This window comes from Stegodyphus dumicola, chromosome 3 (genome assembly GCF_044657685.1).
Source record: "Stegodyphus dumicola isolate Sdum_Otavi_A_Nest chromosome 3, ASM4465768v1".
Classification (NCBI taxonomy): domain Eukaryota; kingdom Metazoa; phylum Arthropoda; class Arachnida; order Araneae; family Eresidae; genus Stegodyphus; species Stegodyphus dumicola.
In genome coordinates this window covers 61,013,150-61,025,773 of record NC_140770.1, presented here as the reverse complement: position 1 = coordinate 61,025,773, position 12,624 = coordinate 61,013,150, and the positions used below count along the sequence as shown (strand labels likewise).

Here is a 12,624-nt window from a genome sequence, read left to right as displayed (position 1 = left end):
TTCGGATGATTTTGGAGATGTTTGTGGAAATACAGCAATTCTTGTGCTTACCGTTTCGCCACCCTGTTGGAACCATACCATATTGTATGTCCCAACTCTCTTGTCCGTAAAATTGTGATAATCGTCAACATTCTGCTACAATATCTGCAATGCGCGTCTGTGAACGTACATGGTTAAATTAAGGCTCTCATCACTGAAATCCTCAACCTCATCGACTAAGAGTGCGGAGTTACATTAATTACCCGACTGCTAGCCCTCTACAGATGAAAGTATGTTACACAAGCAGACGTGCATTCTGATATTGTTTAAATTCAAATCGGTAGATACATTATACATCATTCTCCACTTGTGTTTTGCGAACTTTATTATACTGCTAATTCTTCAATAATAGATGTTTGAAGCACAATTATTAATATTATCTTTATAAACACTGAGCATTTCATACTTAGTTTTACAAAGAGAGAAAAGAAGCACAGACCTGGAGGAGACTGATTGGGAAACTAGGATGCACTTCAGTAGTAATCCATAATCGAAAATCTATGTGGGTGTCGTCCTGCTCGGTTAGAGTCTCGAGAATCTCTTGGGAAAAATCTAGGCTCAGGTGACAATTCTGCAGCATAACCCATCCACCATTGTTGATCATCTTGGTCAAAATTCGACGAGCGTGAACCTCCTGCCCTTGACCCATAGACACAGATCCAAATTCTTTGAAAGACACAAATAAATATTATGACGAGCCTTTGCGATTAAGTTCACATATCATAGAGCAGACATTAAGTAAAAGATATCAAATAAAATTGTCGTTTTGATGTCATCATTTTTTAAAAATTTCATATTGCAGTAAATGTGAATAATACGTTGACTGCCACTGCACATTTCAGGAACCCGGGTTCAAAGACAGTCAGATGAATATTTACACACTATTCTATCTACCGAGAAACAAAAACAGAATTCGACAAAATCATATCAAATTTGAACCTAGGAAAATATCATTAAAATTATTTTTTTGCTTCTTGAATTTCACTTTGAATAAGTAATAATACTGACATTAATAAATTGTTTCATAATCATATTTCCTGTTTATTAATTAATAATTTTTCAGTTAGTTTAAGCTAGTCTTGAATTTATGAATTAGAGCTTTGCTAGAAGCCATCTTTTTTAAAATTCTACGAATATAAATATAAAATGTAGTTACATGAGAATGAAAGATAAAAGCACTACGATTTATTTCGTAGGGGCTGCCTTCCTAGACAAAGAATGTAAAGTACCAGTTGTCACGAGTTGCAACTATGAGTACAAATTAGGAGTTGGCAGTCAACGCATTAAAAGGAAAAAAAAATCTATTGAGTAAAAAATGATTGAGTGAAAATAGAGTAAAACTAAACGCTAAAATTTAATCTACTAATAGCGAAATAGCCACGAAGCCTAATAAGCATTTTCTATCTTCGCTTGTAGGCCGATTGGCTTTACAGTTACGATATCATTCATATACACTGAAGAGGAAAAACATTATGATCAATTACTCAATAACGCGTTGCTCAACCTTTAGTCTCCCAAACAGCTACAACTCGCCTTGGCATAGATGCCACAAGGTTTCGGTAGATGACTTGAGACTTGTACCAAATATATAAGGGCAGTGGTCTCGAAAAGTGGAGGTATTCCAACATGGTGGTGTGTGAGCTCTAAGCTTCCGCTCCATGGCATCCCAAATGTGCTCTGTTGTGTAGTTTTGGGTTGGTATTATCCCTGTAGTTTGTGTTTCTTCCGAACCGCTCACCATAATGTAAATTAGGTGATATTTAAATGCAATTCAGGAAAAAACTTGTAGACTGTTTCCCTTTAGAATTACCCAGATGTTGTCCTGGATGCGTTCAGCGAATGTTTTCTGCTGTTTTGGTTCATTGCTAATCTTTAGTTAGAAGTCACGATACATTTTATTCGGGTAGAGTTGTTATTAAATCTCTTTATTTTGTTATAATATTTAAGCTTTTAAATTTCCTAAACCTCTCAAGAAACAACGTAAAAGTTTAGCTTAGTTTCACCTCTGACAATAAGTAAGTGTTTTTCAGAGTGCTGCACTTCAGATTTAAACGTGAAGACAAAACACCTTTAGTAGTACAGGTTGAACAATATATAATTTAAGATGCAATTAAGTTTAACCTTGCAAAGTGTTAAAACAACCGTAACTTTAAAGTTCCATTTGCAATAAATTCTATCCTAAAATTTAGAATAAGGAACACATTTTTACCTAATCCCTTTTTCCGTGCCAATATTTCTATTTGCAAGCTGGGATCACCACTAGTAGATAGCAGACAAATGAGAGGAGTTTTATTATCAGATTCTCTCCATAGATCTTCTAAATCGAGAAGAACGCCTTCTATAAATCTAGAACCTAAGGTTTCTGGAAACAAAGTGAAAGCTGCGATGTTTAATTTAGTCATGAATGATATTAGACAACACAGAATTAACATTAAAGAATAAATTTTCTGTTAACTTTCTCCTGCTCCTTAAAATGCAATGAAATGTGAAATAATTTATCATACAAAAAGTAAATAGTTTTATTTAAAATGACGAAGTCCTCTCCGCCAATTTATCATTATTCTAGTAACATTTTGATGTATTATTCGATATAAGCAACCATTTGTGCTGATGTTTGAAAACAATAACACTACAAAGGGGATTTTTTTTCAATAGTCATTTAATAAATCATAGTGAAATGTTTAATAAATTTTTTTCAGACAGCGAAACTACAAAATATTTGGTATGAAAACTTATTTAATAACACAAAATAAAGTAATGGGCAAATGTTGTTTTTTTGGTATTTTAAGGAAACATTTTATCAAAAGGTTTTACTTGATTTATGCAGTCAAACGTTAATTAAGGAGACCAGTATAAAATTAAACGGTGAATACGACTAAAATATCTTGACCAAGAAAGGAAAATGTGTAAATAACCTAAAAATTCGAAATGCTGAAAATTTCCTTAGCTTTCTTGCTTAGAAATTATATGAAATTTACTTAACAGTAAAATTATGCAAGTTTACGAAGTTATGTGTATAAATTATGTTTTTTCGGATACTGTTACCATTTTATGGCAAGAGTTTTTTTATTGAAGAAAAGCGCAATTTAAAAAATTCTCTTGACATTGTTAGTTAATAATTTATTAAAATAACCAATTCTGAACTTTTGCCTTACTTTAACATCTAATCAATTTTAATAAATTTCCATTTCAGCCTTCAGTTTTATTTAAAATTGACCTGAAATTTTGTATTCATGAGCATTTTAGAACAAAAAAACGAATAAATAGAAACTAGCAGCATAGAATTACATGTTAAACGTAATTAATATATCCTATAAATGAGGAAAGAAAATTGTATGAATAAATAAAGTATTTATTATCGTATGCAGGAAAATAATAAGTTTTTTACATTCTTATAAAAACGGTATATTAGAATTTATCACATTTCATTGATGTTAGATATCATGGGAATAGAAGTTAAAGTAATGTTAAGAACAGAGATTATTTCACAACAAAATAAATACTCACATAAAAAATTACATTTCGAAATAAAAATTTGTCATGAAAATTTGTTATTGAGAAATGATATGTTTTATATAAAAGATAAATTTTTAGGGAAAACATATGTTTATTTCAAAGTTTTTGACCTTTTTGTCGTGTTATCAAACATCTTTCATGAATGCAGGTTTTGGACACAAATGACATATCATTAAACTTCTTAGATGATAATTAAAAAACCGTAAACCATTTTTTAATAAAAATCTTTATTCAAACCCGTTTCCCCTGTATTTAAAATGACAGAAAAACAAAAAATGTTCAATATTAAAATATTATTTCCAGTTTCGTGGTTTGTAGGGCATAATCTTATATTTCGATTTACAAAACAAAAAAGGAGAGAAAAAAATTGAGTTTTACACGCAGAAGATCAGAATGAAGACTGCTTATGAAGAACTCACTTTCTGTAATTAAAATACGTTTCATAACATTTTTAATTAACTTCATGTAAATAATGTATACCAGCTATGAATTTCTTTGCCTGAGAAAGAGTTCGGTCTGGGCACCATGTCCGGATCATGAGCAGAACTCCGAAAGGATTCAATTTTTTATCGTAACCGCAAGGAAAAGGAGATGCTTCAGGAAATTCAGATTCGTACCACGTTTTCCATTCCCCTTCTTTAGAGCACACCTTAAAAATATAAAAACATATATATATATATGCGTGAGCGTAATATAAATTATGTAGATATAAATTATGTAGATATAAATTATGTAGATATCTTGCTATTAGAAAAGCAGCTGCATTGATACGTAAGATGATATGACGAAGAAGAAAAACTTTCAGACGTTGCTATTGAATTCATCATAATTTTATTTCGGAATAAAGAAAGCACAACTAGCTTCATACATCATCATTACAGCTGCGTATACAACCCACAATTCTGTACAGATTACTTCTATTTAGGCTAAGAATTAAAACAAAGCAGTAATTGATGTGTGGCGAAGAGGGAAAATAGCTGCACAAGCAGTATTTATACACAAAGCTATTTATATACCTGGGGGTCCTTTATTTAAATTTTGAGCTGCCATTAGATGGGAGCCATTTACAACGCAGGAGGATAATATACATATTAATATTATCGAGTTTCGTTAATTTAGCTGAGAATTTAACAGTAAAAACGGTTTTCGTTTTTCTTTTAACATTTTGCTTAAAATTAAGAAATGTATACTGAATTCAGTATATAGCTATGGTGATTATACAAAGGTCATTTATGCAGTAATGCTAAACAATATACAGATGAAAGATGTAGGTAGAAGCCTTTATCCTTTAACACCTAACATATACTTTAACTTTTATTTCCAGGTGTTACAGGTAAGTCGCCAAAGATGATCATCGTGGCATCTTACTATGGTGATGTGCAGTGGTCGAATACTTCACAAATCTGGGTATAACTTTGGAATATCGATTTATAGTAAGCGTTTGCCAGTGTATGATTTCAACACAACGACTCGAAATGAAGTGTGTCGATGGCTTCAGAGTTTCGGCGTGGTGACTGCAATACCAACGACTGGCCACCATCAGCTAGACAGTCACCCGCCACAACAGATAAAAACGAATTGAAGAACTCGTTCAAAATGACAGAAGCATCACCAAGAGACAGATTATAGAGTACACAAGTATAGCAAAAGCACGTGTCAACGCTAAACCAACGTCTGGAACACAGAAACATTTTCGCCTCTTGGTTTCCACAACCATTGGCATGTGATATGATGTAAATCAAGAAGAACGTATATCATACCTTCTGCAACGTTTAACTAGGGATTGTTACCCAAAATGGACACATCACGTGTGGTGAAACATCAAGTTGTATTGATCAAATTCAAGAAAAATTATACGAACGCGAGTTCGTGTCATGGAGACAAAGATGGCTGGAGTTCAGTAAACCAGATTGATTATAAAACAAGCAACATTTTTAAATGAGTAAAAAAACTAATGTTTCAACCTAAAAAATTTCATTTTTCTAATATTCATCATTACGAAGCTACAGTAAATCATGCGTTAATCTTTGATCGACCTTTGCATATATCATTATTTGCAAATGAAATTTAATATACTGCCGGAACATAATAGCATGATAATCCAGCAACTAACGGTTTGGCACTAGGTATAATCCGGCATTCCTTTCACCTACATTCCTGCCAAATAATGAGGCTACTAGAATTTCATTTTGCAATATTCGGAAATGCTCAACACTTTTAGATCACTTTCAGTTTTCTGATTTTGCACGGCCGTTGCAAAAGTCGGTGCAATCAGTACAATCGTTCAGGGCATTTACAATTTAGTAAGAAGCCAGGAGGCAGGATTCAGAGTTGCGGAGTTTGCACTTGGCAGTAAAAAGCCTAGCGCCGACCCTTCCGTTTATATAGCATTCGCTTTCTTTATTTGGTTAGAATTGCTAACATCAGCTTTACGAATAAACCAAAAATTATCTAAAGGCATTTGAGAAGACTTAAAGGAAAGAAACAAGGCGATATTTAACGCTCCCTATTTAATTGCAGAGCAATACTACTGAATACTTGAATGGTTGATACTTGAATGGTTGGAAAAAGCCAATTAAGTATCTAAAATAATGTTACTATAATAATCAACAAAATTATCAATATAAAGCAACAAAAAATGTCTATTGTGTATTTTCAGTAATTGAAAAACCTTAAATTTTTCATTTACTGAAAATACACAATAGACATCTTTTAAAACTAATTGTTTTTGTGGTTCTTCACACTTTTGTTCTATACAATTATCCAATTTAATCGCTTGAGGTCGTAAAAGACACGTACACTTCATAATAACAACATGAGTACGAAAATAACATATGTACTGATTTCATGAGTCTATAAAGTTCTAGTTAATTTACGTGTCTTTGCTACTAGAATCCTAGTAATGTGTCTAGCGACTATTCACTGGTCTTCTTGCAACTATAAAATATAAGGCCAAAGAAGGGATAAAATACCCTTTCATTTTCTCAAAGAAATGCTAATAGACGGCCTCTCATGCGCTTACAGGAAAGCCTCCACTTAAGTTTTAACTTAAGATAGAAAATAAGTAACTAAACTAATTCTAACTAGCTAAACTTTAGCCGAAGCTGTACAAAAATAACTAACCGAGTTGGCCAGTAATTAAATCTCACCGGCGAATACTAACAGGCACGTAAGTCTACGGCCGAACGTAGTAATATAGGCTTAACGACGTGGGCCGAAGGCAGAACACACTTTACTGAGAACTTCAGAGCTCTTCTTTGTAAGTGACTAAACTTCCCATTAACTACTGTTTCTACTTCATTTACAAAAAACACGATACTGAAATCTCATTCTGGCAGGGAGTTGTAGGTGGAAAACAAGAAATTTAAGGAAAGGGTTTCAAAATTAAAAATAACTACTAGAAAATTAAAATAATCTCTACAAGTCTTATAAAAAAATTCGTAAATTTCTAGCAAATATAAAATAAGTAAAAATGAAATTCCAAATTCGTAATAAAAATAATTAAATAAATAATATATTAAATATTTTGAATTAAATTAGTAAAATAAACAGAAAATGACGATTTTCAGATATTTTCTTTATCTAACACTTAAATTTATGTATAAACCAATCAAATTCTGTAAATCATCACCGTTAAATTACTATACTACTGAATGACGTTTTGTATATTACATTCGCCTACACCTTTCAGTTATCCTTGACATCATTAGGTCAACTTTACGTAATTCCAGGGAACTATTTTTCTGTTATTGCAGACTTTCGACAAAATTTAGCTGGAACTTAGAGTTCCGACGTGGATTTAAGAATAAAACTAAAGAATTTTTTTGCATAAATTCCAAAAGTAATTAGTATTATTTAGATTATTTAGATTATTATTATTCCAAAAGTAATTAGATTTATTAAAATATGAATAATAATCTAAAAGTTCTGAAAGAGTTTGGAAAATTCCGAAATTTATGGTTTTATTAAAGATTTGAGGGGAAAAAACCTGTTATTTAAGAAATCTTAGAAACTGACCTGCAAAATATTCGAGTTCTTGAAAACAATCACAGAAATTTATACAGTGTAAAAGTTCTGTCTTATTTTTAAAAAACAGTGGGGAGGAGGGGGGGTTAAAATTGAATCAATTCTGGTGTAAATTTTTTTTTAACATTGTAGCTTTCTTAGTAAGATACAAGCAAATTTAAATTAGGGAATACATATAAAGTGGAACACACAAAAAATTTAAATTCATCGGTTTTCCGTAAGCGGCTTCATGTGGGTTTTCGCTTATAAAAAAATTAATTCCAAGAAATATATCGCAAAGCAAGTGCTTAGAAAATTTTAATAAATTCAGTTACGTGATGCAATAAGTATCGACTGCAGAATATATTATTCATATAAATGTCATTGAAAAATTCAAGCGGATCTCGTGTTTTGTAGGATCATTCTACTGATAATATTGAAACACATTCTCCTTTTATTTAAATACAAATCACTTTTGTTTCAAAGCTATAGTTTAGTATAAAAAAGTTTCAGTAGGACCAATATCGTATATGAGGAAGCGGATGTTTTATAACGTTCTGTAATTTTCCTTTTCTTTACGCCAATGGCTGCAATAACCACTACTTAGGATGCGTCTAAGCATGAGGATGATTTTCTTGACTTTCCTAAGTAGAGAATGTATTCAGTTGGGCTGTCTGTAATGTAGATTTTACCTCCTTGTATTTAATTAAAGGAAGTATTGTAATAGCAAAAAATTTCGGGTATCGACGAAATATCAAAGAAAATATCCATTTTGACCACTCTCGAATTCATTTAAACGATGTTTAGCGCGACAACTGTGCGTACCAGACATAATAAAGGCCTTTTCTTCCCAAAACAGATTGAAAAATGGATTCAGAAGTCACTTTTTTCGTGACATCTGTACGTACTTACGTATGTATGTATGTATCTCCCATAACTTCAAAACGAGTAGCCTCAGAATGTTGAAATTTTCTATACGAGACTGCTATAACATGTAGTTGTGCATTTCCCTTTTTTGTTGTAAATGACAGCACCAAAAGTATGTATGTATCTGTATATATATATAGTATATGTTTGTGAAGCTTTTCTTCTGATGAGTTCCGAATTGGAGTTTCAACAAAAGGAGATTTATTTTTATTTGTATAATTTTCCATATTTTCCCTTTTTTTCCGAGCTTGATCTACTGGGAATTCTCTCTTTATTGGATTAGTTTTGATGTTGTGTTAAACCTCTTATACGCGGTTGCAATTATTATATTATAGAACAATTACCTTGCTTTTATTCCAATTTACTAATGAATTTAGATGCTTTAAGTTTATATACAGGGTGATTATAATTAAAGTTTAAGTTTCAAAACGCTATAAAAAAAGAACCACTGATGAAAATGATGTGAAATTTGAAAGGAATGTTATTGAAAAAGGCGGAAAGCATATGGCAGAAGAAAAATTTTAGTTTCAAAAGTTAGCAACAGATGGCGCTGTAAGCGGCAGAATCACGACGAGAAACGAGAAATGATTCGTAAAACAATGGCTAAGGTGGAAGTTACACATTAAAACGCATTGACAAATTAGAATTTTTGAATAATTTTATTTGCATGACTGTACATATCACATCGAAAGGGACAAATCGGTTTCAAGAGTTTTGCGGCGACATACCGCATAAGAACCATTCATCAAAGAAGTTCGGAACTGTCGCGAGACTGGCGCAAAACATGTTCAATATGGTGTCCACCGTTGTGTGCAACAAGTTGAAAGTGACAAACAGCATGTTCCACAACGGATCGCAGTGTCTCCGGGGTGATGTTCAGAATGTGTTGCGAAATGCGTGCCTTTAATTCCGCTAAATTTGCAATTGGAGCACGGAACACAACATCCTTCAGATACTCCCACAGCCAGAAATCACACGGAGTAAGATCAGGCGATCGGGATGGCCAGGATGTAGGGAAATGACGGCTGATAATTCGAGCATTTCCGAAATGGCGCCTCAGCAGCTGTTTCACGGGATGTGCAATGTGCGGAGGAGCGCCATCTTGCATAAAAATGATTTCATCCACACATCCATGCTGTTGCAGACCTGGAATCACGTGGTTGCACAAAAGAGACGCATACCTCTGACCAGTGACGGTTGCGGTAACAGGACCGGAAGCACCCGTTTGCTCGAAAAAATATGGTTGTAGGATGAATGATGCCGTAAAGCCACACCATACCGTGACCCTTTCAGGATGAAGTGGTACGGGGTGCGTCGCCAGTGGATTTTCTGTTGCCCATATTCGACAATTCTGGGTATTCACGTATCCTGTCAGATGGAAATGGGCTTCATCTGTACACAAAATTTTCCACGGCCATTCATTATCCACTTCCATGCGAGCCAGGAATTCTAACGCAAACGTCTCCCTAGCTGTCAGGTCAGACGGAAGCAACTCCTGCACATGGCCAATTTTGTACGGATAGCATTGCAGAATGTTTCGCACAATTTTCAGCACTGTGCTCATAGGCCTGTCCAATGTTCGGACAATTCCTCGTGCACTGCACGGTTGCACACCACCGGCCGACCCCTCCTGTAATGCTGTGGCCACTTCTTCAACTACCGTCGAATGCACTCATTTTCTCCCTCTACCAGATTGCACATCAAACGAACTTGTCGTTTCGAATTTTTGCATCATTTTCTTTAGACCTACGACACTCATTGAACCAACGCCTTCTTTTATAACCTTCAGTGTCCTGAATTTTTGCAGAGCTACTCTTGACAATCATCATTCTTGTAATACAGCTTTACCAGCAGAGCGCGGTCCTGCAGTGAAACACCCATGGCGAACGTCTGAAACGCGAAATGAGGAACAGCCTGGTACCTGGTGGCTTTATAACACTGAAATTTAACTAACATTTTAATTTAAGTCTTCTTTCGCTTGCAGCGCCATCTGTTGCTAACTCTTGAAACTAAATTTTTTCTTCTGCCATACGCTTTCCGCCTTCTTCAATAACATTCCTTTCAAATTTGACGTCATTTTCATGAGTGGTTCTTTTTTTATAGCGGTTTGAAACTTAAATTTTAATTATAATCACCCTGTATATATATATATATATATATATAAATTCAAAATAAAGTAATTAAAAGTAAATTAAAAAGCCTATGACTTGCGCTAAAGCTGTAAAGTAATAATTTATAATAAAAACACTTTCCATATACCAACTCTTTAAGTAACACAAATTCAATTTAAAACCATAAATGAAAAACAATTTTTAGTCAGAATTTAAATTAGTATTTTAAATATTAATTTCAACTTCTTGTTTAAAAATCTGCTAAGAAAAATCTTAAATCGCAAAAGCAAAGGTAAATTCTAAAAATTGAAAAAGTAGTTATCGTCATTGATCGCAGATTAATCGACTTATAAAGGGAATAAAGCAATCTACCCTCAATTAACAATAACTAAATAAAGAGAGTGTTTCATCTTACTTCCAAGTAAGCATCAAATTATTTGCTAGATCTAAACCATAACTCACAATTAATACTCAATCCAGATAAAGACTAGTCTACTAAGCCAAGAATCTTGTTAAAAAATAGCAAATAATTTTAAAATTAAAGTGTGCATTAAAAACACAATCTGAACGAGATGCTTACTTTAGAAGACATATCCCTTACACTCTCATTTCAATTTCAAAAACGGAATTTAAGATATTAAAACATTCAAAGTTAATTCAAAAGCGCAAGAAGATTATAACTTACTAGTTTGATCTTTAAAATTTGTATTTAACTACATGTTTTGAACTTTAATTTTGAGGTTGTCTCATTTTTACTTCCTTGTACGAAGTAAAAAGGAAGTATTGTAATCGTGAAAAGTTTCAGGCAGATATTTCAACGAAAATATCCATTTTGACCGCTATCGAATGCAATTTAATGATGTTTTTGCGTGATATCTGTACGTAAGGACAGAATAAAATACTCTTTTCCTGAAAAAAAATTATAAAACTGCTTTAAAATTAATTCTGAAGAGAATTTTTCGTGGCATCTGTATGAACGTATGACGTATGTATGTACGTGCGTACGAACGTACGCATCTCGCATAACTCAAAAACGAGTAGCCTCAGAATGTTGAAATTTTGTATATAGGACTGCTATAACATGTAGATGTGCACCTCGTATTTTGGTTGCAATCGGCAGCGCCAAACGTACATAAATATATTTATATATATATCCATACTGTTACCCGGCTCAGTGATCTCAGTTTCTTTACTGTTATATGTTTGTAAATTGTACATTTGTTTCTTTAAAAATGATTGAATTATGTTGTTTTTAGCTTCCGGTTAAAGATTTTATGCCTTTAATAAATCTGTGTGCAATATTTTTAGAATTATCAGCAATTTTAAAGTTGTTTAATTGCCGCTAAGCCTGTTTTTAATGGCGGCCATTGATGTTTACATTTGAAACAGGAGACTAGTGGATTTGTTGCCAATCTAGAGAAACTTAGCTTCGCAACAACAAACATAACGCATTCATTTATTATTGCCAATTAAATCATGCTTAATTCTTTCTGGAATTTTTTCGAGTAAATAAGCGTTTGAGATTTACTTCGTAATTTTTAATATAGATATTTTGAGTTTTTCTGTATTTTTGCCTTCTCGCGAAGTAAGAACTGCATTAATTAAATGAGAAATACTCAATCGTCTGTGAAGAACTGTTTCTTTTTTGTTTTGTTTGCTTAATTTCTTTTATGCATCATTCTAGCTTTATTATAGTATTTGAATAGAACATGTGGCAACGATCAGATAATTCTATTCTTTAAATGATATAAATTTTGTGCATTCTGAGTTATAATATGAACGAAATATATATGTTAACTGTTATATAATTATTGGCTTATATAACAGTTAACTTAGTTTCCGTTATATAATTATTATATAAGTTAACTGTTATATAATTATTAATACTGTTTAGTGAATCTAGCGCCAGAGTGTCGCTATGGTAAACAAATACTAGAGTGAATTTTAAAGAATGCATTTATTCTATTTTAGATTTTTTATCTTCTTGTGTCCTTATCCAATCCTTGAATAAAGATTACTCCGCGTC

The 12,624-nt window shown here is 32.8% G+C and overlaps 1 protein-coding gene across 1 annotated transcript in view; it reads right to left on the bottom strand.

Annotated features, from left to right (window-relative positions):
• The window catches only part of Dhc1 (dynein axonemal heavy chain 1), a 402,656-nt gene that overhangs the window by 78,949 nt on the left and 311,083 nt on the right, over nucleotides 1-12,624 (bottom strand). Inside the window, exons 70-72 of the mRNA XM_085812430.1 lie at nucleotides 4,036-4,204; nucleotides 2,249-2,401; nucleotides 479-705 (exon numbers count right to left, since the gene is read on the bottom strand). Of these exons, the coding sequence (XP_085668556.1) occupies nucleotides 479-705; nucleotides 2,249-2,401; nucleotides 4,036-4,204 (549 nt within the window). The remainder of the gene's footprint in view (nucleotides 1-478; nucleotides 706-2,248; nucleotides 2,402-4,035; nucleotides 4,205-12,624) is intronic.